A 26000-nucleotide genomic window follows, 5' to 3' on the forward strand; every position below is an offset into this window, starting at 1 on the left:
TTACATTAAACACCAAAACTCCCGAAAATATTTTGGCCAGTCATTATATTTAATGCCAAAAAGTTTCTAATAGCAGCAATTTAGTTATATAAACGTATTATCTTGAAAAGTCGAAAAGGAAACTTTTTCAGTCGTTAAGCACGTTAGTTGGTTCGCAGCGGTACGAGCAAGTGATGTTTCATTACGGAATTCATCTTTTTCACACTAAAAGCTAGGTTGCTTTTTTCGTTGCTAATACAAGAAAAAAGTGTCATTGGCGTCTTTCTTGTATTCGATCTTTTGTATACAAAGCTAATATATATATCTGTTCTATGTTGAATTTAAAGGGCCCGTGCAGACAAAACACAAGTTTGGTTCATTGAAAAGATTGCCTCATTAGAATCATACCGACACCACTTTTAACGCGCATTTCGCTGAAATAAGCTACACAGCAAAAAAGGCAATGGACATGCGAGCCACTAGCTCATTTCCCGCAACAGTGCAAATGATGTCATCAGCCCTGCTGTGTGACTGGCTGAGGCCGGCGAAAGCAAACGCCAATTAGGCATGGTTATGAGCCTGCCGAACGAGCTATTTTCGCATAAATGTAGGGCGCATTCTTTTTATAGCCGTAAGATTTGTGGGGTGAATAATTAAAGTTACGAACGAAGACGTAAACACCGCAGCAGTTAGTGCGGCACTTTGCCGCTGACACCGCTAACACAGCCGTCGGACGGGCTGGACTTAACAAACTGACACAAGCGGCAAGGGCGCTTATGTGACCATGTTTGTCGAGTCATAGCTTCAGTTGTAGGACACGATTAGTATGAACCGTAATAAAAATACGGCCGGTGTAGAAGTCCGGCCAGGAACAAAGTGTGAACTCTGGCACTTCAGCTAGAGTTCCTGTATATCGCGTAGCCTAGGGAGCTATATACAGGAACTCTAATTTAAGCAGTATTGCAGCGCCGCCTATGAAAGTGGGTGATAAACAAGATTACCAAACCATAGCCTCCGAGGTCACCCCGCGGGCGTTTCTCGGCGGCCGTAATCAAACGGGCGCCTGTGAGATGTAGTATCCCTGGTCAGCAGACTATATGCAGTTTTAAGGCCGTGCTTTAATACGTCACTGTTGACGTCACTAAAACACACAATTTAGTGTTAGAATTAAAATTCTGACTTAAAAGTTTTAATTTCCAAGTAAATAAAGCCTCGTTCGCTGCCGAGCAAGTGGTTAGGGCGCTCGCTATACAGCATGAAATCTTGCGAATAAAACAAACTTGTATTTTGTCTGCATGGCCCTTTTGAGGGGGGTACTCTAAGGCAAACGTAGCACGTAGACTGTAAATAAAATATATGATGCAATAGGGAAATCTTAACAAAATCAAGTGTTTTGTTTATCTGGCAGTGTTGCTGGTATTTCAAAATATATATATGTGAATTATTGTAGTGATTCCTCGTTTTTTCTTTTTTATATTTCCAGCGGCCAGTGAGCCCACTGCAGTGCAAAGCAGTTCGAACAGCACGGCGATTCGTGTATCGTGGGAAGAGCCATTGAATCCCAATGGACCGTTGCAGGGGTACAACGTCACGTGGTGGCTGGTGGTTTCTACCTCCAACAAAAGCGTCGACAGCACTCAGATCAACAAGACCAGCGTGTTCCTTAAAGGATCCGCTTTCACATACGTTATCACTGGCCTCGTGGCGGAATCTGTGTACGTGGTTGAGGTCCTCCGAGTGAACGCGAAGGGCTCCTCGGTTTGGTACGGAGTACCGGCACGAATCCAAGCCATCACCACGGCGAAGTCATATCCAAAACCAGAGGGCGCAGACTACACGGTTCGACAATTGGACGCCACGCTGTTCAGCGTTAATATAACATGGCAGCCGCCATCTCAAGCGCCGAGTGGGGGTGTGGTCGAAGGTTATCAAGTCGTTGTGCTGCGCATTGAAGGGGACAAGCCACCCGTAACCTCCACATTCCAAGTAACAAAGAATGAGCATGTCTTCAACGTTAGCAATTTGAACCCGTTTGATGAGTTTGTCGTTAGCATACGAGCTTATGTTAGATTCGGGGATGAGCTCGTTAGGGGAGATGCGACAGAGTTACGCTTTTCCGTAGATGCAAAAACACTTTTGGTTGTGTCTGAAGTAGCAGTGACAAACTCGGCATACGGCACCGTCACTGTGTCGTGGAACTCGAGTGTAAGAGCCGGTGTGGGCTCAGAGTCAGTGATTTACGAAGTGAAATTGTTTGAAAGCGAAACGGGACGAGAAGTGGAAGGCAGCGAGGTTCAAGCGCTCCACGCCACGTTCACAAATCTCAAACACCTAGCGAACTACACAGTCCGAATAAGGGCTTGCGATGTCAAGAACTACACCCGCAAGTGTGGCGATCCGAGCGAGACCAGCTTCACGACGTTGAAAGAAGGTAAGTTGCTTTTACTTTGGTTTGATTGTGGTAGTGTTTAACGCGCCGACGCTACACCTGTGTTATCATGCGCGCCGTAGCGGAGGGCACTAAATTAATTTCAACCATCTAGGAATTTTTAATACACGCCGAAATCTCGACAAACAGACGTTTTAGCTGTTCGCTTCCATCAGATTAACAGCCACCGCGTGCCTGGGTCAAACCCGCGTTGTTGGACACTGCTGCGCAGCGTCATAGCCGCAGTGCCAACGTGTTTTAGCAGGCTGAATAAGATATGGTGCCTATCAAAGAATTCTGAACCCCATGCGCGAGATCTATTGGAGATTCTGTGTGATGAGTAGCTTACAATGCTGAGAACTCCAAGTGCTTTTATTTCCGTCCCTAGAATAAAGCAGAATATTAAGATGTTATTCATGCCACCAGGGCATTTTTGACGTACTCAAGGTGGTCATCTGCGGATGGCAGCAATTGTAAACGCGGAATTCCTACCATAAATTGCCAAAGCACCATGGCCTCATTTTTGTTGTCGACGCCCGCCATTCAAGTCGGATGACTTTGCCTAAAATCAATCTAATGTTGGACGTCTCATTTTATACCATAAAACTTCGTCGCCTCTCCTGCACTTATAGACGCCTGCAAACCCAATTTTATTATGTCCGCTTGTTTGCCAAACATTTGTGTGCCCCACTATGCTGATCATAGTGGGGTACAAAAAGTGGGGTTTTAAAGAACGGCACAGGTAGGAGTAGATCGACAATGATTCTTTGGAAAGTGGTAGTGTAAAATTACACGCCGCTTGGCATTGGTAGTGGTAATTTGAGGGACACCTGAATCATGAAAAGTTTCGAAGCACGGGATTTCCAGTGCCAGCGCTTCAGGAGGTTACCTGTTTCGGTGGTTATTTTCTGGGCTACACGCATCTATCGATCACTGACTCCAACTAGCCCAAACTCACATTCCGCTGAGCCCCAGGCGTTTTTTTCACTACGGCATCTATGCCAAAGGGTCGCCCGCTTTATGCATTTTACTTCTTGAGTACTGACCATCACTTTGCGGAAAAGGGTTCCATCTCGCGCAGTAAGAACTGAGACTCACAATCAGTCACAGTACACCGCAAGTATTTGAAGTTAATAATTTTACCCCTAAAATCAGACCTAACCAGAAGTACGAAGTCCTCTGTTGTCCAGGGCAGCGTTTAAAATCAACAAATCGATATGTAGTTTTCTGGTTTGTAATTATGTAGTGTTGAGAGAATAGCCTGATTTGAGCTTTATATTTCTCCTGTGCGTAAGCAGCATGCATGCCTATGCTTACACAAGAGTGTTGTCCCCTTTGAAAGTAACAACTGAGGAATATGCCCTGCCCCAACAGAATCCACTCCAAGGCCAAAGGACGTTCACGTGATTCCTCTCAACTCCACAACCCTGAAGGTCACCTGGGAGATGCCAACCCATTCGCAAGGAGTGACCGTCACGGGATACCGCGTTCAGTGGTGGCAGAGCACGGGTAACCTCACGTTAACAGCGACTAAAGAAGGGCCAATTGTGGTTGATCTGTCTCCTGACAACTTGTGGATCTTTATCATCACCGGGCTCGAAGCGTACAAGACCTACGACGTCGAAATAGCTATTTTCTACGTAGAAAACGGCGTGTCCAAAAATGTGTCAGTGTATTCGAAAGGCACCACCTATCCGAAGCCCAGTCCACCACCACTAAACATCGGATTCAAGCTGCCTGGTCCTGTAAGCAACCACACCCGTGTTACAATATCGTGGACGCCACCTCAGCAATCTGAGGCACCCGATGTTCAAGGCTATTATGTTGAACTGTGCCTAGTCGGCAATGAGCACACGAAACTTCACTGCCAACGGCACAATACATCGTCAACAACGTTCAGAACTACATTGGAAGGTTTGAACAGGTTCGAAGCATACACAGTTTTTGTCAGCGCCTACACGACGTTTCAAGGCATGATCATCACGGGTGACGCGGGGAAAACGTTCGTGAGCGCCGATCCAAAGCCTCTGCTGAAGATTGATGGCCTGAAAATTGACGTGTCAAGTCAAGAGAATGTGACCGTCTCGTGGAACGCGGTTGACATGTCGGCCACGAGATGGAGCCCCTTGTACCGAGTGACGGCGCTACTGGGGAACACGAGCGAACAGGTGTTTGTCAAAGACCTCAACACAACGCAAGTGACTTTAGCTCGTTCTGGAGAGGAAACAAATTACGTCATAAGGGTGGAGGCGTGCCTCGTCAGGGGTTCTGAGAAGCACTGCGGGGAAGCGAGATCAGCTAACGTCACGCCAGCTCAATACGGTAAGCTTTAGCGCATAAATCCCTGTCTACTCTTGCGAACCCTTTTCGCGGCCCAATTCAAATTATTTGCTCGTGAATACACAACCCCATCTACCTTTCAGCTTTATTATAAACAAAGGGGAAGTATTATGAAACAAGCGATTATGAGAAGTATTATGAAACAAGCGATTATTATGAGAAGCGGCAGAAACAATATTGTTTTGTTTGCAGGGAGGCATGAGCGAATGTCGCTAAATTTACACCCCTTGAAAGCAGCCTCTGGTCCGCCAAATGATGCCGAATCATATGCTTCCCAAATGCTTAAACTTGGTCGGCAGGCTACTTGCGGCTCTCGTTATTTTTTGCATTTAAAACTGAATTAAATGCTATTGAAACCGTTTCGAACGTCCAGGGCGGTCATGTCTAGAGGGCGAGACAGCCATGTCATGCTTATTCTAAAATTATGTGGGTTATTTTATCGTCAAAAAATAATTTCTAAAATATGTTTTGCTTTATTTTTTCGACAGTGCGTGGCCGTCAGCTGGTGAAAATCGAGACGGTCAACAGCTCATCAATATTAGTTAGGCTGAATGCAGAAAAACAAAGGCAAGAGAACTTCGAAGGAGTCAAAATCACCTGGTCTCCTAGCAAACCTTCACCTGGTGCGTCTAAACCAGAGGATACTGTCACCGTGTTCGTCCCCAGCAACCAATCAACCTTCGTGATCACTGGCCTCTTACCATTCGAGCACTACACGGTTGCTGTCGCTGAAGTCTTCGGCACAAGCAGCAGTCAATGGGAAACAGTCGTTTCGGTGAGCGAGGCAGTTACAGATCCGAGGCCACCTCCACCGCCGACGGAAGTCACCCTCAAATCGACTTCGATTGGCTCTTCCTCAACCTTAGTAGTTAATTGGAACGCACCGCAGACATCGTCAGGCCCTCCCATCGAAGGATACGTAGTTTCTGTATGTCCCCACACAGACGGCACAAGTACCACAGCCTGCAGAACCTTCAACACGTCCGCCTCGAGTTCACACGTCGAAGTGTCAGGGCTGAGGAGCTTTGCTGAGTATGATATCGAAGTGAAAGCTTACGTCACAATTAATGGTCGGGTTGTAACTGGGGACGTCACGAGAACCGTTGTGAGCACAAATGCCCCGCCCCTTCCGCCCGTAGAGGGCGCGGCCGTACGGAAGTCTTTGGAAGGAGGTTCCGTGAGATTGTCCTGGCAACGCCCGGATCAAGTACAGGGCCTTGACGTCGTGTATGTTCTTGTCCTAGCAGAAAAGGCATCTGGGATGATTGTCTCACGCACAGAAGTAAATGTCACGGAGACGTCGTTCGAAGGGCTAGTTTCGTCGGTGGACTACGTGGTGTCGATAACCATCTGCTTGGTGAGCGAGTCACGAAGACAGTGTGGGAATGCGACCGACGTCACCTTCAAGGCCATTGACACAGGTGAGCAAGCAAGCGGAGGTCATACTCATTTTGAATACCACGGAACGATCGAGTCTAGCTTCATTATTGATACGCTAAGACACTTTTAGGTGCCTTGTATTTGAGTGTTATTTGGACGGGAAGTTTGTGTAGCATTACATATCTCCATGACGGGAAACAGCGGAAAGCAAAACTTGGACAAGTTTTGCTTTCCGCTGTTTCCCGTCATGGAGATATGTAATGCTACACAAACTTCCCGTCCAAATAAGTTTTGCTTTCCGCTGTTTCCCGTCATTTGTGGGTTCGTTTTTTCGTGGGTGGGTTCGTCATTTGTGGGTTCGTTTTAAATTTAATAACAAGAGAATCATTTTGATGTTTTCTGTGACAATCTACGACACATGCTTTCAGCATCATGCGTGAAAAGGGAAATATTTCTATTTGTGTGGCTTAGAAAATTATACACCAGAGGGCATAACAAATATTTTTCATCACCGGACTGGCATTTTACTGTTTTGAAATGAATTCACTGTTCTGCCACAAATATTGTATACGAAAAATTATTCTGAGAAGCTAATTGTGCACGTCCATCCCTACGCAGGTGACGACCGCCAGCCCATTCATCTGCATGTCAAGTCTGCTAGCCACACCACTCTTCTGGTCACATGGCCCGAACTACCTGCCAATGCAAGTGGATCGTACATTTATCTGGTGTTTTGGCAGGAGGTGAACGAGACAGCAGTAAGCGAAGCACCGAGATTCAACAAGACCTTACCGGCCAACGCGACGAGCTGTCTCATCAGTGACTTACAACCCAACACCACATATCAGGTCATGGTGTCGAGGATCCACGGCGGTAATTACAACGACACGACCGACTCTGAAAAAATAACCGCAACCACGCAACCTGATCCGTACCGGAAGCCTGATGGAGTGAGCGTATCAGTCGAGAGACATTCCAACTCTTCCATAGTGACTGTGACGTGGAACGCTTTCCCAGTTCGTCAGGAAGACTCTCCTGTGCGTGGATATAATGTGACGCTCTGTCCTTTAGCTGGGAATGAAACGTTTACGGGCCCCACAACCTGCCGGACAACGTCCCTTCTGGCAAACGACTCCAAGGTGGAATTTACTGCGTTGAAGATTTTCCACAAGTACCGTGTCGAAATCTCTGCTCTCGTTCATCGTCCAGACGGCGGAACTGACCAAGGCGCACCTTCGATCATTTTCTTCACCACTCCTGCCCCTGCAATACCAAGCCTGTGGGATTCCTTGAGGGCTGAGCTGAACGGAAGTAACGTAACCGTCTTCTGGCTGAGGCCTGCGGGACTTGAGGAGCAGGAAATATTCTACTACGTGAAACTCTTCCGGCCTGTGCCCCAAATGGCGATTGAGAGAACCACCAACAAGACAGTTGTGACGTTCGACGGACTCGAAGCCGGGAACAACTATACGGTCGATGTAGCCACGTGTCTCATTTCTGGAAGTGATTGGCACTGCGCCGGGAACACCACACTTGAATTCGAGGCGATTCCCGAAGGTGAGTCCCAGATTTTTTTCTTATAAAAACCCTGACAGAAATTATTGTTAGTTAGGCAAATTGACTGTGAGGTGCCCGGTGTCTTAAAACGTTTCGCTAGCTTTCGTTGTAATGTTACAAAGACGGGCACAGCAGGCAAAGCACACCGCTGGAAACGAATAATAAATCCAGTTACTTCGAAAGCCGGCTGTAGTTGGTAACCATTGGTATATAAAAACTTGCATCGCAAACGACAGCACGCGCTTTCGCATTTGCTTTACCTTCGGTCCTCTTATTTTTCCGCATTACTGTAAATAGGGAAGGGAATGAGGGACATGATTGAGACTGCTTGGTAACGATACATAGTATCTTGGGAAGGAGAGGGTAAAACTAATCTCTCGAGATCCTTTCCAGGCCACTATAGAAATGCAGTTAGCCTTCCTAAAGGGAACATCTGGAGCTGAGTTAGGGGCACAGTACGGAGCAAAGAATCAGGAAAAGATACGGAAGCTTTAGATGCCAAGTAGGGTGTTCGTGGTCAGAAAAAACATTTTGCGGACAATGCGGACCATACAGAAGAGCTGAAGAGTCTGAGTACAGCCATTTCTACATTTTGGAGTGTGTAAAGTCAACATGGTTAAGTAGCGCGGTAAAGACGGTACAATAAGTAGAGACCACACAGGACTAGAGCTAGACATCAACTGAAATTTTTACTGCACACATAAGAAATGCAGGAACGGCGAATGCGTGAACTTGGCCGAAGCATCAAGAAAAAATTACGACTAAGTCAGGTTGTTATCAAAGTCAAAGACATTTTGTTACGCACGTGGCAAGTTTGCATTCAGATAATCCCTTTCTTTTTTGAGAAACTAATAGATGCCGTGCTTACACACTTATCACTGTCTTTCATGATGCACCACGCTTCAAACAATTCACGGTGGTCCTGATCCTTAAAACAGCACAATATCAGTGTCTTCTCCAAAAGTGGAACACAGTGTGGAATGCACAGGCAGCGGTGGCAATGGTCAGCTAAATCCCCCCCCCGGCAGCGAGCGCTTTACCAGCTGTACGGTGCTCTCGGAGCCTGTCATAATCCACCTACCAGTCTGCCTTATATAGCATTTTTCGAAATATAGAGACACTTTGTATGCAACACCTTGTTTGCAAGAAATATTGATAGTCTCGGTAACAAAGACTTCTGCGGAGTCACGGAGGGTGGGGACACCAAAGACGTAACAATGCGCAGCCCTTTCGGCGAACCGCTTTTGGAGAGAATCGCTAGCACGATCCTGTTGGAGGTAAGCTGATTCGCCTGGACTGTGTGCAAGATCGGAAGCAGTCAAGGGAGGCGCATATTGAAGGTTTTCCCGCGTTGAATTATGAACAGCTTGGTTGTCGATCCTATGGGTCATGTGCCTCGGAATGCAAGCGACGCGCACATGCGTTCCGTTCCACCCCAGTAGGCTTAGCACGATGAATGTGATGAACGGTAGGGTAATGTGACAAATGGAAAGCATTATTTAATTCTGATTGCATCATGGGAGTCAGTGAAGAGGTGGAATCGGGGGGTTGGGGGTTCACGAGGCATTCACGCCATGTTTACCACGACTCCTTGGAGACCCAGGAGCTCAGTTTGAAGAGGCTATGGGGTGAAGGTGGCCATAGTAGCAATTACACTAAGACCAGGGCATTTGCAACAGTGCCATGCCAAGCCGATGAGGTTGTCTTGTAGGCTGGAGTCATAGAAACAGGTTCCATATGTTGTCAGTGTCCGATATTGGACGCATTTATTTTCTGATGGTTAATTAAGACACACCTCTCCCAACAAAAGGCTTATATCTGTAAGCTTCTTATAGGAAAATAAAACATTAACGCATCCCGGACACAACGGGGTAAGCCAGGCCTCATCGTTTTGTATACTGATGGCGTTTGTCTGGATGTGTTTTGTACACAAGACCACGTATTTACCAATGGGACCATTCTCGCTTGACTTGGCTGCGGGTCACTTTTTTCCTTGCCTTTCAACAACAGACACAAGCCCCTACACTCCTCAAGTGACAGTAAAAGCCCTCAACGCGAGCGCCCTCCATGTTCAATGGCTTCGTAAGGAACCGAGCAGCAGTCTACCTCAAAAATACACTGTATCCTGGCGACCCAAGAACACCGTCCAACCGGCGAGACTGACATCAAGAAGCCTGACGTTTCTACCAGAAGAACAACGGCGGGATACAGTCATCGCAGAACTAAAGCCTTACACAAGATACGTTGTTGACGTGACTCTACTGAGGAACGAAGGAGAAAACCGCTACACCTTGGTTAGCACTACTGGCGAAGGCACTACAAACCCACTTCCTAGTGCGCCACCCAGCGAATTGACTATAAACGTGTACGAAGTAAACGCAACGTCAGTGAAAGCCTTAGTTACGTGGCAGGCTCCGAATAACACCGGTGGAGCTCCACTGACCGGGTACCTGGTAGATTTGTGCCCGCTTAGGAGATCTGTGTCTCCTGGGGAGAGAACGTCCCGGTCTGCGTGCCGAAGTCGCAAGACGGCCTCCGATGTGACAAGGCTAACTTTTGTTGAACCGAAGTCATTTGGCGAAGAGTACGTTGTGGAAGCAAGAGCGTTTGTGGAACACGATTGCCATACCATCGAAGGTGAAGTGGCAATGTCTACGACCCAAAATGAGTAAAGACTGTATGCTACACTTCAAGTGCCTGCGCGTGAAAAAGGTGGATGTTAAATTTTGTGTTGCCTTGATGTGTGCATGACCAGAACAGTGGGTGCTTCCGGGATTTTTAGGTTTGTTCTCCTTCAGGGTTTGTACGGTCAAAATGGGTGTGTGTTGCGAACGATGAAGATCAAATTACAGAACTTTTGCCGAAAAAATAAATTTATTTAGAGGCAGCATGTTGAGCAAATGCATGTGCTATGAACTGTCACAGCATGAAATTTGTTTGACATGTGCTCAGATATGCACCAACGTGTCCACCAGGTCTCCCTGGGAAGTGCTTCAAGTTAAAACATGACCCTGCTTTGGTAGTGGTATGTAAATCCGACTTTTATGCTGTTGTTAGCTGTAATTAAGACGCTACCGTTTCTTGAAATTTTATTAATACAGATAGAAACAATGAAAAGAGCATAAATGGGCATTGAGCCCTTTATTGCAAATAAATCACGTGAGGATCCTGTTTAAAAGTGCTTCCGCTGTTTAATTCTAATCCAGTGCAGCTATTCCCATCACAACAGAGTTCCTCAACAGTTGAATAAAAATGGGCTGTTTACGGAATATGTTCACCTAGGAGAAATAAAACCAAACGCATCCACGAGAATGCCGCACCATGTCCAGTTTCTCGTCTGCATACGGGTTTTTATATGGATTCAATTAGTGTTCCCAAAGCTCGGTGATTTGTGCACCAGTCCAGCAGTTCGCAACAGAGCCTGTGGGTAATAACAAATCCTTAATCACCTTTGAGATGTTTTCAAAGTATTCAGGAGCTTATCACTCCATTTTGCAATGAAATCAGTAATACCACGCCACGCAAGAAATCCTAGCCGTTCACGAAAACTAAGTCGGCCAAAAAGGGCTCCCCCTTTTCTTTAGATGCTTGGGGATGCATTTCGAACAGCGAAAGCCCGATTGCAGCAACGAGCAGCCAGGCCTTCGCTATGAACATGTCATGCGCCCTAAATAGAGGACGTGCCGAATGCTTCGTTATCGAGGAGTTGTGTATTGTGATAAAGGAGCAAATTAGGGGCGTAAAGGTTCCTTAATATAACTGTCCAAAAACAAATTGTGACTTGTGGTAGTAGTAATCGTATGTTGTATACGTGGTATTCGCTGAAAAGTTTAGCGGGCGATTTCTTCGCTTGACAACACTGATAACCGCCATGACCGTGACCACTGGGCCGGCGCATGCTCTTTGCAACCATATCTCGCAGAAAAACACCGCGTGCATCGTCTGCCGCATTTCAACCAGATTATCGGTGGCCTCGTCAGCAGATAGATTATAAATAGCACTCACATTATGTGGCGGCGCTTTACTTGAGCTCGAGCACTTCGCTTCCATCATGTCGGTCGAGGCATCAGCAGATGTGAATAATAGTAGATTTTGAAATGATACTAGGATAAAATAGAGAAAAGTTAAGATTAGAAAGGCGAGAAAAAAATGGAAAAGAGTAGTTCTGCTGTTGTTAGCCCGGTCACACACAACACGCCTCGAACACTGCTGGCTGTCGTCATGCTCGCACGTGTCACTTGTTGCGCTACGTATTTACTCGGATTGTCCGGCGTTCTCTAGAATTCGTATTTTAACAGCATAGCGAGTTTTAACGTCCTGGGTGGCTTCAGTGAAGTGTCTATGAAGAAGAAGCCTCGATGCACACAAGTCAGGCCGCAGTGCAGCCGCCGGCTATAACGCAACCCTGGCGTATGCAAGTGATCAGTGCCACAATGTGCAAAATGCGGGCCTCTTAGCCTAGTGGCAATCTTTGAATGCAAATCCTAGAACTTTCCTGACTTACAAAAAGGTGCAACTAAGCTTTGAGGATAGATGAAATCACTGAAATCTATCACTGCCGTGCGCCTTACGTGACGTAAGCATAAATGGTATTTGTACCAAGCTTTAGCGCCAAAAAGTGGGGTATGTATCACGTTGTGACTTACCTGTGTTCGTCCTAAGGGTACGTGCATGCCACATTGATGTGCCGAAAAATCAGGTACACCTAGAAAGCAACAAAGACTTTTCAAATCTACTGCTGACCTTAAAACCAGCGAAATAATTCATTGACAAGATGCCGAAATTAAACATGCATCATGGAGCATTTACGACCCCACTACACATTATGATTTTGCAAGCCTATAAGTTGCTCCGGCATGTTCACACTTTTTAAGCGGTGCCTCGTTACCGCATTACAAAATTGTCGGCCACATTGATCATTTTGAAGATAACAGGATCGTAATTGCGGCAGCACGTTCACAGATACCATGTGCGTGTCTGGATAGCCGAGTCCTATGTACAGCTGTTGAGCTCGATAGTATTAGCCATTGTTTGAACTAAAGCACCCACCACTCGCTGATTGACACGTGGCGGCAGGCGGCAAGCATACGTGCCGTTTAAAAATTGGACCTGGAGTACCTTTCTCGCAAAATAATACACAGGCGTGGGCAGGAAAGCCACCTGTGGTGCACTTACTTTTGCTGTAAAAATTGCTGATGATCACTATACCCCCTTATGCGAAATTTGTCCGCAGCGCGAACTGCAGTCATCTCGGTCATGGCGCATAGCTGCTCCGTCTCAGGAGGTGATCGTGTGATTAGCGAACGCATGGCTGGGCGGGCTTCTTTGCCGTTATCTCGCAGAGCATCACTGCCGCCGAGCATGTTGTAAATTGATCTGACCAACCCGAGCAAATGTAACGAGATTCGGACGAGCCACGCGACGACGAGGACGAGGACGCGGAAGGACCGATGTACGTGCATCGTGCAGCTCTCACTGGGCTTATGGGTGGTGGTGGTGGTGGTTTATTTAGAAAGGTAACAGAAAAGAACCGTGGTAATTTTGAACTCAACGGGAGTTCACCCTCAGTCAACCTAGTCCAGGGAAGCGGAGTGGTGGTTTCAAAGGATAGGAAGAGATGCAAGAAATAAAGAAGAGAGGGAGGAGAGTGGGGGACAGTCTATGTCGCGTTCGTCAAGTCCATGGTTTGACGGCTAAAAACGCTGCATTAGTCCTGTCACGACCAGAAAGTTGAATAAGTGCCGGAAGAGCTCCCGTCGGATGGCGTCCGATCCCGTGGGGAACAGGAAGTCTTTCAGCTTGTGGTTTGGTGCACCGAGTCGCTGGAGTGCGGCCCAGAGTGCATCCCTGGGGGTGTCATGCTGGCGGCAAGAGCACAGTAAGTGCTCCAGCGTCTTGGACTCTGGGCAGTCGGCGCAGGTTTGGGGCGCCCGGTGGCCCTGTTGGTGCAGGCGGGCTCCCACATTGCAGTAATAAGGCCGCAGGCGAAGCAGGAGGCACTGGGCGTCTCTGCTGATGCGTCCGGGCAGGACCCGTCTGACGTGGCCACTGACCACTCGTGCGTATGGATGAATGGCCTCCACCACTGGGTCCAGGATAGTCCTTCCAGTGTCAAATGACTCCACATCCATCCCGGGAGGCTGGGACTCGTTGCAAGACCGTTCAAAGCGCAAAACGTAAAACGAGGGACGACGAGAGGCACAGGGACACGCGCTCAGGGACACAGGGACACAGGGAGCGCGTGTCCCTGTGCCTCTCGTCGTCCCTCGTTTTACGTTTTGCGCTTTGAACGGTCTTGCAATGGAATACCAACTTGCCCAGAAATCCGCCTTAATCAGTTACATTTCTGGGACTCGTGCCTGACGAGCAGCACCCTTGGTCAAGGCATGTCCAACCTCGTTTCCCATGATGCCCACATGCGATGGCAGCCAGTAAAGTTGCAGTGGACACCCCTGGGCGTCAACCGAATGGAGCTTGGCCACCAGCGACCGCTCTACGTAGCCGCTGGAGCTGGCTGGGTGGTAGGAGGTGCGCAGACGGGGGAGGGCAGACCGCGAATCAGTCAGGATGATGGCCCTCCGGACCTGGGGGCCCTGCTATAGAAGTAGATCCGTGGCCATGTGGAATCCAGCCAGCTCTCCGTGGGTGGATGAGGCCGGGAAGGGTAGGCTGCACATCTTGTTGGTGCCAAGTTCCAGGGGGCCGTGCAGGTGGTTCCGGCTCTGACCGTCGACTGTTGCACGGAGCCATCCGTGTACCTTTATACTCAAGGGGGGCCGAGCAACCAGCAGACCACGAGACGTCAGCTCTAAGGTTCCGCAGGGGAGTGTGCTCAGCCCATTCCTTTTCAACCTCGTCCTGGCTCCACTCCCGGACTGCATCCAAGCTGGGCTTGCGTTTCCAGTGGGGATGACAATCTATGCCGACGACATCGTCATCTGGGCACACGAACCAACGAGACTACTATCCAAGGTGAAGGCATGCTTCCCGTGGTTGATGTGGGCCGTCACCGCCTTCCTGACAAACCATGGCCTGCACATGTCCGAATCGAAAACGGAGGCCTTGGTCTTCCACCCGAGTGACAACAGGGCACGCAAGGCGACACCGCCACTCACGTTGAACAGCCAGTCCCTTCCGTGGTGAACCAGTGCGAAGTATCTGGCGTTCTTGGTCGACTGCCGGTTGTCCTGGCTACCTGCGGTGCAGGCGCTCCGGCAACGCACAACGAGGGTCCACCAGGGCGTGCGGAGGTTGCTGGGGCGTGGCCAGGGCTGCCCACATACCGTGGCCCTGCGGGTGTTCCACGGGATGGCGTCGTCCGCCGTCCTCTTTGCTCTGCCTCTGGTGCAACTCAAGCCGCGTCGGTGGGAAAAGCTGGAGGTGGATCAGCGCCGGGCCATTCGCCTTTGCCTGGGACATGCACACAGAACCCTAACCTTTCCCCCATACCCAATCCTACCCCCATTTCATGGGAAAGAAGGCTGGCCGACTCTAGCGCAGAAGTGCAAAGAACACTCATTGAACGCGCAGAGAAGGCCCTGTCGGCTATCCCGGGAGCTCCGGACTAGGGGATCCTTGCAAAAATAAAGTTTTCTTCTTCTTCTTTGCCTGGGACTTCAGAGCACATCTCCGGTGGCGGCGACGTACACGGATGGAGGAGCTGGGATTTTGGGGTGCGTCTTCAGCATATTGCCCTCCCCCTCGCATTTTCGCCATACTTTTATCCTCCGGCCACTTCCCTGCAGGTTCATATTCGGTGTCGTCTCCGTTTTCTCGATCACCTCGTAGCGTGTCGCCTCTGGGCAGCGTCTCGCGCCGCCTCGCCATATCGCCCTCGCCCTCACACTTTCGCCACACTTTGCTGCTAATTTTCCTTCTGTCTTCCGTGTTCCCTTCGTTCGCTCGGTTGTAAAGCCAGTGACGTCGCTGTACGGACGCTGAAGCGTTGCGCACATAAAACGTTCAGGTGTAATTCACAGACTTGGAAACGGTTAGAAAATCTTCCAGTCATCCTGCAGGATTATAGCGAAAAGCAGGCCATTTAAAAAATACAAAAGCCTAAATTCAGCAACACATTAATTTCAGACGATTACTATAGACCTACACTTTAAAGGTGCAAACAATTGTGGAAGAATGCGAAGGCTTATTACTAAACAGAATCGAAAGAAGGTCTGTCTCGTCAACGAAACGCTGCCCATCGGCGACAGCACCTTTCTGTGGGATGTTAGTACTAATTAACGGGTACAGATTCCGCCCGTGAGCACAACTCCGCAGAATCCCTGACAATGCCCTCTCCCCTCACGACACTGCTTGTGTCTCTCGAATATCAATGCCAGAAGTTTCGTTACCAAAACCACCGAGTTTGAGAGTATTTTACTAGCCCACGACTCCTGTGTAACTATCGCAACGGAAACATGGCTTCACAGTGTCATTTCCGATGAACATATAGTGCAGAATTCCTACAACGTGTACCGAATAGACCGACCGTCGCACGGCGGAGGCGTCGCCATTGTCTTAAAGAAGAAAATACTGGTTGCCCCACTTGACCAAATTCAGGACCATGAAGGCCTCTGCGTCCGGAAAGATTGGTTTGGTAGTAAGCTCATTATTTCAGTTGAAATATCGAGCTCCCTCTCCAAACTCGGATTTCGTGCCTAAACTTTATGAAAACTCTATCGAGTGCTCAAAAAAAAATTTGCAGGTTCCGGTGATTTTTATTTGCTCAGAATTATTTGGTCAAACTTATCATCATCCCGTCGTACTGACCATACAGTTTTTGAAATGACAGTAACATGTAATCTCACTGAGCCGTCAAATAACCCTAGCCATAAAATTCTAAACACGTCATCCGTTTTGTCTTTCATTCCAGATACCTTAATGATCATTTCAGATCTCTTAATGATGCATGCGCTACGGTCGAAGACGATTTATGTGACCACAAACTTATGATTTTTACCTGCGGTCTAAACACTCACTGCTCGTCGACCAAAGAAAAAAAATAGTCAAAGACTTTTCCCGGGGAGAGAGAGACAAACATTTATTTAACTAATGAGCAGGAGGATGGCAAACGGGGAGTCGGTGCCCGATTACCTTTATCTGGTTTTGATCGTTATTGTGGAAATGATGTCAATTATATGTGGGACACGTTTAACTCCATTTGCCGGTTTTGCCTCGAAAATGTTGTACCGAACAAAAATAAAAAAGTTCAGGAAGCCATCCTTGGATTAATCGAGATATTATTCATCTGGTACGAAAAATTGAATGAACCAAAAAACAAGGAACTAATTAAAACCTTCATAAACTAAAGCTCTTGCGTTGACAGAAAACTTGCGCAATCAAAAAATTCTACCTCTCCAGTACGTTATCGCAGTTTTTAAAAAATAATCCATCTAAATTCTGGTGCCAGCTCCGCTCAAGAACAAAACAAAAAGCTATTGACTGTCTTAAAATAGGCGAAAGGGTCGTTCGAGACAAACCTGAAATCTGAAAAGAATTCAATATATACTTCAATTGTGTTTTTTCAAGGTTCGCTTCTGATTACATATCTAGGTTTAACATGGTAGATATCAGCGCAGAATATATATTTGAAGGCATTTTTCAATGATGCTTAACCTAGATTCTAAATGCTCGGGCGGGCCGGATAACATTCCTAGTGCTTATTTGCGGCGATACCCTGAATCATTAACAGGCTTTCTGGTTGCTATTTTTCGTTTATCTTTTTCGGCTGGAATTTTCTCTCCAGACCGGCGCGTCGCTCGTGTTGTACCGGTGTTCAAAAAGGGGATAACGCGTTGCTTCTAAATCATCGACCCATATCCCTGATAAGTTCTTCTTGTAAGCTCATGGACCACATAATTGATAACTACATAGATGATTTCCTAGGTAAGCGCAACATTCTTTCACCATTCCAGCAAGGGTTCCGCAGGGGCCTGCCCTGCACCACTCAATTAATTTCCCCTATTCCTTCCTTTTCTTCTGTGATTGATGCATCAGGCCAAATTGACGTACTATTCCTTGACTTTAGTTAAAGCCTCCACAAAAGCATTCACTCTCGACTGACATGTAAACTAAACAAACTGGGTTTTCCTTGCTAGCTTGTGAAATGGATTATATCATACCTTGAACTGCCGGAACAATTTGTTGATTTAAATGGCTTTCATTTCCGGCGTCGCCAAACGGAAGCGTAGTCAGGCAGGCACTGTTCCTCATTTAAATGAACTATATATTAACTTGTATAAACCAGGACGTAAATATTCACCTATTTGCAGATGACTCCTTGCTGTTCAAAAGTATTATAAATGTTAACGATCAGGCCTCTCTAATAGAAAGCCTTGAAGGTGTACTCACACCGTGCAACCTGTGGTGCATAACACCAAACTCCGATGAAGCAGTGCTCATACGTATAACTAAGAAAATGAACCATCTTGAATATAAGTATACAGTTATCAACGCCCCTGTTAGTTTAACAAATAGCTTCAAGTACCTTGGGACAATTACCCTAAACCTATCCTGATCGGCTCATATTGATAACATTTGCGCTTCGGCTAGAAGGAAACTGGGACTATTAAAACACAAAATTCAACACTGGCCCCCCAACATCAAATTGTTGGCTTACAACACATTAATCCTATCACGCCTTGAGTAGGCTTCAGTGGTCTGCGGCCCCCATACAACAAAGATATTGGCAAGGTCGAACAAATTCAAAGGAAAGCTGCTCGGTTCATATATAACCGCTATCAAATATACGATTCCCATAACACACTCATACAGAACAACGGAATTACAAAGCTGGAATCTAAAGGAAAAAGCAACAGATTAAAATTTCTTGCTGATCTTTGGCACAGCAAACTTCGCATTGACCCATCAATACATCTGACCTCTCATTCCTTCAGGCCTACGAGTCAATATTACCCTTTTAAGTTTACCCCTATGTTCAGGCGTGCAAACACTCATAAATATTCATTTTTCCCTCCAACAATATCTGACTGGAACAGTCTCCTTGCCCCTGTGTTGACTTAGCCAAATCTACATGCATTCAATTGGTCAGCATTTTCATGTGCAGAAATTTTTGGTTTTGTCACTTTTCGTTGATGGTTCTATGATAGAGATTGTATTATTACTTTGGACTTGTATACTATGTATTCACTTTCCCACTCCTGCTTGGGCCTAATTCTGGCCTGCAGTATTGTGTAATTAAAAAAAATTGAAGGCAGAAGACCCACCGCCAAAAACGTGACACAAGATAAAAAGCGGACCGTAAAAAAAGCAGCACGATTTCTAAGCAAGGATAACAACTGCAAACCACGGGCAAAGACACAAACTATGAAAAATGACGAAGCGCATCATGCGGTTAGGACTGGTGCGAAAAACACGATGCTTCTCCGTAAGAATTACCAGCAGCTTGGTGCTCCAAGAATTTCTTCGCATCTTTTCCTTGAAACCCCAGGGCTTATGCGCGCCTCTACGCGGTTGCTTGCACTCGACTAATGGTTCCGTTAGGTGGTGTTCGTGTGAACCATTTCTAAGAATATGTGATCTTCAGTTCTTAGAAGCTTCAGTTCGCTTGCGTTTGTCTTAGTTACTTTTGAAAAACCGAAAAAAACTTTCGTGCCTGTGAAACTGTTTGCAATAACTGAGTATACTAGTGGGAACTGATTTGTCGACTCACATCGTTTACACTAAGAAAAGCTAAACATGAAAAAAAATCCCATAAATCCTGCACTCAACGTCCGCAGGTCTCGAATCAGTTTTTTGTACGGGAATGTAGAAGCCTGTTGTGCTATTAACCCTTTAATAATACGCGCGGCGTTGGTGATAAGCTCATTTGATGGCATCTAGGAATTCGTTTCTCTCATCCACACTATAAAAATGGTACTAATATGTCGATTAATTTGTGCAAAAAGGGGTCTCACCACCCCTCTGCCCTCTGATAAGAGTAGGCCAAAAATTTAGTCAATTTACTCAACAAAATGAATGACTTCAAAAAATTACAACGAGCGCAAAAGGCGAGGACAGAGAAACACAGTAGACGGGACGAGTGCTCGTCCCGTCTACTGTGTTTTTCTGTCCTCGTCCTTTGCGCTCGCTTTAATTTTTTGTAGCCTTGAACCAACACGCCCAACAAAGCATTCTATTAAAATGAATGACGATTGTTTCAATTTTGACATTGGAGTATTCCTCCAAATGAAGTGTTCTAAAACATGTTTATTTAATTTTCAGGAAATTTAACAGACGTGGTCAACTTTACTGTACGAGCCGTGAGTACCACCGAAGTGCAAGTTCACTGGGACAGTCTTGCTGAAAACGAGTATTTAAAGAGTTTTCAAGTCTCTTGGTGCCAAAACCAACGAAATGGCACCAACCCACCAAGAAAAAACACTTCGACGGTACCTGGCAGCAGCACCACAATTCTTATAGGCGGATTGGAAGAATACACAGACTACGCGGTCGAACTTGTTGCCCTGTACGAAAGACGGAATGTAACATGGCAGAGCCTCCCTGCCCGGAAATTAGTGAGCACTACTATTTCGGGAGGATTGCCAAATGTTACCAAAATTTTCATTACCACGACTAACCGGAAACATTCTCATTCCGATATTCTTGTTACCTGGGAGCTTGCTAACGCGCCGTCGACGCCATCTGTTGATTTAGAATGCCGTGTCAGGATGTTTGTGAGTTCACAAGAAAGTCTGGAAAACTGCAATAATCAAACTGTTCCCTGTCACAGTCTAACCGCTACATTTCCTCAAGTTGAGAACTTCGCAAGCGTTCTCGTCACAGTACAGCCAGTTTTGAAATTGAAAAATGGAGTGATTGAAGGGGAGGTTGCCCTGGAAACAGGTGTCAGCTGGACGCCCTCATTGCCAAGCGTTTCTGGTCTCACCTTAAACGAACTAACAGAAAACTCGGCCAGCCTTTCGTGGTCCACAGTCGACGAGATCGGTGGAATCGACGGTGCATACTACAGGGTCGTTCTATCTGTGAAACCAGAACTCGACCTCGTGGGCACTTCGAAAGAGAACCAAACGCACGAATACGTCGCAGAAAATGCCACCACCGCAGCCACTCAACTGGATGGTGTTTCTTCTATTGCCGCACCGAGGACACCAGGCGAGGAAGTAGTACAAAACCTGACAACAACGGAGAGCATGGTAAAGCTTCTTGATCTGACGCCTTGGAGAAACTACACTGTGGCTGTGTCCCCAGGAGTTCGCAGACTTGGTTTGGAATTCGTTGGAAACGAAAGTTCAAAGGACTTCGAAACTCCCGTAGGAGGTAAGTGATGCGAATTTGAAAAGTTTTAATTATTGTACTATTGTGTGAGAGCTGCAGACAATACAAAAGCGTTGCTAATAATACTCCCTAAATAACAGGATAAAGAACGAGAAAGGAAGCCTTTTCTTTTATGTCCCTCTTATTTACGGGCTGGATTGATGTACAGTGAAGTCAACCAACCATGCCAGTATCAGTCATCGCGGCTCTTTCTCCTTGGAGTGCTTCGTGAACAATATAACTTACAAATACAAGAAAAGCAAATAAAGTCAGATCAAGTCACTTCCTTTTTTTCTACGAACCTTAAATAGCCGTGGTCGGCAGCTCAATAGTGGCACTGGCTTCGTGTGTTATTCACACCCGAATTGACACACTTCAGAAATAGGTAGTCTGAAGCATGCGAAAAAAACATTTGCAGCTATAGGGGGCATACAGCAGGCGCCACGCTGGGATAGGCCGAATTAGGGTGCAAACTAGGTATAGAGGAGCTGCTTATTAATAGCTGTGACGCCAGAACTCGACTGGAATGCCGGACTAAGTGTAATAGTGTAATAATGTATAGTGTCCGGCAATAGTGTAATTTGACATCCTTTTAGAATACACATTATAATTGCCTTACAAGAAATTCAGCATTACTGGAAATATGTAAATTAGGAATTCAGGAAACGTCTGTGCCTAGAGACGCATTCGACGGTGCTACAGCTCAGTCCTGGAGCCGTTGCTCACGTGCCGCCCGAGGGCGTTCACTTCGAGGCTTAGCTGGTAACCTTCGGAAGGTTGGTGAGACAGGTTTAGGAATTACATCTCGGTTACGTAACATCAAGGGCACAAGTTAGAGCGTGGTGCTCGCTAGATTCCTTCATCTTTCGTTCATAGTTTTTGTCAACCACTCTTAGCCGGATGATTGCGCTATAACTAACGCATGCAGGTTTACCTCCAGCATACATTTCACTTTGCGCGCAATGGGCACAAATCATGTATGTATGTGTATTTGTTTATGACACAAGGGAATACAATTTGAAAGCACGTGAGGAGGCTAAAAAATAAATCATTGGTATGGGGTGTAAACGGCCCTCAGTCGAAAACGTTGTCAAAATTGTAAAGATCCTGGCGTATACTATGTTGGAATTACGATTAATTGGCATTTAGCCTTGACGAAGTGATGCTTATTTTGACTAAGTATTCTTATTTCGAGGAACTTCGGTGCACTGATGCTTATTTTGAATAACTATTGTTATTTTGAGAAAGTTTGGCAAAGTACTTTCTGCAGCCACGGCGCTACTTTCTGCCTTGGCTAAGGTAGCCTCTCCTAGTGACCAGCGCCATATGAATTACCTTCTGCCCTATGGTACTTTTCGAAAAAGGTAGCAAGCCGCCTCTCGTAAAAAGCACTACACCAAAGAACTCACATTTTGGGAAGCACGATAACTTTATGGAGGGGCAAAATAAGAAAATGTGGAGGAAATAATGAATTCCAGCAGCGCAGGACATCAATGGGAGACGCCTTCGTCTCGCAGTGGACCTAAATAGGGTGGTGACGATGATGATAAAGCTAACCAGACGTTTCATTTACCCCGCGTATCCTCTAGAACCAGGCAAGCCCCGAAATGTGACCATCATCCAGCGTGACGGTGAGCACGTCCTGACGTGGCTACCCCCGACCTCCTGGAACGGGCCCCGTTCGGGGTACGACGTCCGCTGGTCCTGCATGACGGACGGAGTTCGTGGCAACAGCACCACGGTCACTCTGAAGGCGGACAGAATGGCCCTCTCGTTACCACACCTGAGCTCCGGCATTCCGTGCACTGTCAGCATTAACGCCTTCAACATATACCAGGAAGAATTGCTAGAAGGAAAGAAAGTCAGTGTACGCTTCACGCCCACCACGGTCAAAAAGCGTTTTGAGTTCGAACACCCAACTATTAATAAATGAGTAAAGCTACTGGATACCTACGCCTGGCACCAAAGAAGCGCAATGATGTATTTTTAAGAACACTGATGGATGCGACACGACAGAACCAAAGTCGGAGGCTTCTGGTGCGGTACCAATGAAACGTTTATAAGCTCTGTACCATCACTTGAGGATAGGTCCGGGTGTACAGTCAGCACGAGCTCGCCGCATGAGGGGCCTCGGGTGTCACCGAGGACGAGCGCCTGACCTTCGTCGCTGGATGCACGGCCACCAATACCGGGCCCTCATGAGCTTAATTGTGGAGACAGGACTGATTTCATATAGATTGTGTCGTAGAGTAGAGCGTAGTTGTACGATAACAATAACAACAATGGAAGCGTCTACCTGTGGGAGAATGGACGGCGAACGCAGTTCATTTCAAAAGATCATGGTTGTTTTGGGACGCCTGAATACACTGAACATGTCTACTCGCCCTCGATTTCTCTTTTTCCGAACTGTCAATTGCAGTCCATTTTGTTATTATTAGCTTTTAGACGACGCACACAGTTGGATGCGTAGCGTTCAACCTAACAGATGTTTTGTGACCGTGTGAGTGAGTGAACCCACAACTGACACAGTTGTGATGCGTTCAACTTACGTTCAGTAGAACCTACCTGAAGCACGTGAGTGTGAAGCATTTATGGCCCGAAAGAGGCCATGAAATTTGTGCACTATGAACGGGAGAGTGCTTACAGCTGTAATGCTGTAATGTGTGGGTGAGCGCCTAAGTGTCAGTGCTAAAGAAGTGTACTTCCACAAGAAAAATAAAGGCGATGCCGCGTAAGCGACTTCTCAACAATTCCAATGCGTAAAGCATACAGCGAACCGATAACAAATACATTGCGTTTTTCTGTGGGCATTTCTTTCTTTCTGCAATCTCTCCACAAGTAGCGTACCTCATTGTTCTTGGTATGCTCGTACGTATCAGTGTGCGTAGAGGGGGCAAGTTTGGTCTTTGTAATAACACCGAGTAGTGATTACTAGAGACCCTTTTTTTGACATAAGAAAACGAGTTTAAGGGAACTAAAATACGCAGGCAAAACAGCGCTTTAGGCCGCGGACATCGTAAATAAAGGCACTATAAAGTTTTACATAAATGTAAATAATGTCAAACAAGGACTTGCGCGACCTGCATCGACGTTGGATAAAACAAAAATGTTATTCTTTATGACGTAAGAAAGAAGGAAACAGTTCAACATAGCCGTTTAAGGGTCCTATAAAACTGCTGGACTACTCACAATCTCAGTAAGATTGGCGTCTGGACTATAGTTGGTTCAACATGTTAAATTTACAGCGCAATAACAGCGCCTTACATTCACGGGGTTTCCCATGGCCTAAAACGAATAGGGAAGCGGGTAGACGTTCGCGTTGCACTTTCCGCGCTACATAAATTGTTAGGCCTGTGCCGAGTAAGTAGTGGAGCTACCAAGCAACCTCGAGGATGTCAGATGGGAAGTGTGTTGAAGGCATCGTGTACCGTATTCCTCTTTGATGTGGAAAGTGCTACGTAGGCCAGAGCGGCCGATGCCTAAATGACCGCTTGCGGGAACACTATTTTGTGAAAGGCGGGCTGACAGGGCACTTGGCAACGCATTGTCGGAATCACAAGTGCGTACCGAAGTTTGAAGAGTGTACGGGTTGAGCAGAAGTGGTAATCAGAACACAGGGGACATAATCGAAGCAGAAGAGATTGTACGGTTGGAGGACGACTGCGTCAGTGTTCCTTTGATTTCACTAACTGCAAAGGAATTGACTTACTTACACCACGCCCGTGTTGGCACTGGAGGGGAACGACGGGAAGATGAAGTGTAGTACATTTAATATCTTGTTTATCTTGTTTACCTGCCTTTATCCTGTAGTGTCAGTATATCTTGCATGTATAAATGTTTTCCCGTGTCAATAAAGTATCAGTGGGAAGCCAGCACTGCGTATGTCCCTTACTAGTCCTTATGCGCGTCTTTATTGCGTCGTAAATTTAATCACAATCCACTGGCCGAATTCAACAAGCGCACCGCTCACATTCGTGTTCAATAGGTATTGGCGCTTGCGTCGCATAAGTTAAACAAGCATGAAAAAAATAGTTGAGATCTGGCAATAATGATTGAAAAGGAGCTACTTCTGGTCTGCCTGATTACGACCCAACAAATAATGAACCCGAGAGATGACGATTGATCATGAAATTAGCATCCTCTTACATGAGGCTTCTTTGGTAGAATTCTAGCAATTTTCTGGTATACATTGGTATTATCGGAATTTTTGTGGTGAGATGTGGCAACATGGCAAAATACACTTCCACACACTTAAAGAGCATTTTTAAAAGGTATTTAGCAGCCAAATAGACTTCTGATGGAAAAGGTGTCTTCAAGGCGGTCGGCAATGCAAATTTTATGGCGTAAGGAAGTGCAGCTCGACAGTGATATTTCTCCATTGGATTTTCAATGAAGGTTGATGATTGATTGTGGGGTTTAACGCGCCGACGCAACGCAGGCGATGAGGCGCGCCGTAGTGGAGGGCTCCGGATGAATTTTGACCACCTGGGGATCTTTATCGTGCGCCGAAATCTCGTACACACGGGCGTTTTTGCTTTTCGCCTCCATCAGAAAAGCGGCCGCCGCGGCCGGGAATCGAACCTGCGACCTCGTGCTCAGCAGCGCAACGCCTTAGCCACTGAGCCATTGCGGCGGGTGATTTTCAATGAAGGAATGACCTGCTAATGAATGCCTGTTCAATGCTCAACAGTTGCCTTAGAAATAGAGTTGAATTTCAGTGTGCTTCTAGAAACGAGGATGTGACTGTACATGTCTGACGAAATTTCTTAGGAAAGCACAAGGAACATAGCCTGAAAATCACTGTCAAAATTGTGGAAACAATAGCACCACCTCCACATTTTTTTATTCAAAAGTGCGCGTCTTCTCACTGCGTTATATTCCACTGCTGCTGGCGTTTATTTTCAGGGAGCTGATCGAACTAGCCGATAGCAAGCGGGGGCGCCATTGCGCATGCGTGACGCGCTCCCACGCAAGCGGCGTTACCGGAGCGGGTCCCCGCTTCGGAGCGTTCGGAGCGGACCATCGCGGCAGCTTACGCTCCCGC

At 46.7% G+C, this 26000-nt stretch overlaps 2 protein-coding genes across 2 annotated transcripts; both read left to right on the forward strand.

Annotated features, from left to right (window-relative positions):
- The first annotated feature begins 487 nt into the window (after positions 1-487).
- LOC144142959 (phosphatidylinositol phosphatase PTPRQ-like) lies at positions 488-10371 on the forward strand. The gene is made up of 6 exons (XM_077674786.1): positions 488-506; positions 1430-2410; positions 3782-4729; positions 5236-6168; positions 6746-7684; positions 9695-10371. The coding sequence occupies exons 1-6, from the start codon at positions 488-490 to the stop codon at positions 10354-10356; spliced, it is 4482 nt and encodes a 1493-aa protein (XP_077530912.1). The 3' UTR covers positions 10357-10371.
- Positions 10372-15309: 4938 nt separating this feature from the next.
- LOC144142444 (uncharacterized) lies at positions 15310-24829 on the forward strand. The gene is made up of 3 exons (XM_077673954.1): positions 15310-15357; positions 19904-20959; positions 22546-24829. Exons 1-3 carry the CDS (start codon positions 15336-15338, stop codon positions 22887-22889), a joined length of 1422 nt encoding a protein of 473 aa, XP_077530080.1. The 5' UTR covers positions 15310-15335; the 3' UTR covers positions 22890-24829.
- Positions 24830-26000: the final 1171 nt, after the last annotated feature.

The sequence above is a fragment of the Haemaphysalis longicornis genome, unplaced genomic scaffold (genome assembly GCF_048455015.1).
Source record: "Haemaphysalis longicornis isolate Haplotype H1 unplaced genomic scaffold, Haemaphysalis longicornis Haplotype H1 scaffold_6, whole genome shotgun sequence".
NCBI classification, from domain to species: domain Eukaryota; kingdom Metazoa; phylum Arthropoda; class Arachnida; order Ixodida; family Ixodidae; genus Haemaphysalis; species Haemaphysalis longicornis.

Bases quoted from the DNA above. Each gene is read 5' to 3' on its own strand.
- LOC144142959 (XM_077674786.1), top strand. The intron at 2,411-3,781 runs GTAAGTTGCTTT...CTGCCCCAACAG, and splicing joins CTTCACGACGTTGAAAGAAG to AATCCACTCCAAGGCCAAAG. The intron at 7,685-9,694 runs GTGAGTCCCAGA...TTTCAACAACAG, and splicing joins ATTCGAGGCGATTCCCGAAG to ACACAAGCCCCTACACTCCT.
- LOC144142444 (XM_077673954.1), top strand. From the start codon at position 15,336: ATGGAGGAGCTGGGATTTTGGG. The intron at 15,358-19,903 runs GTGCGTCTTCAG...TTTAATTTTCAG, and splicing joins GGAGGAGCTGGGATTTTGGG to GAAATTTAACAGACGTGGTC. The intron at 20,960-22,545 runs GTAAGTGATGCG...CGTATCCTCTAG, and splicing joins CTTCGAAACTCCCGTAGGAG to AACCAGGCAAGCCCCGAAAT.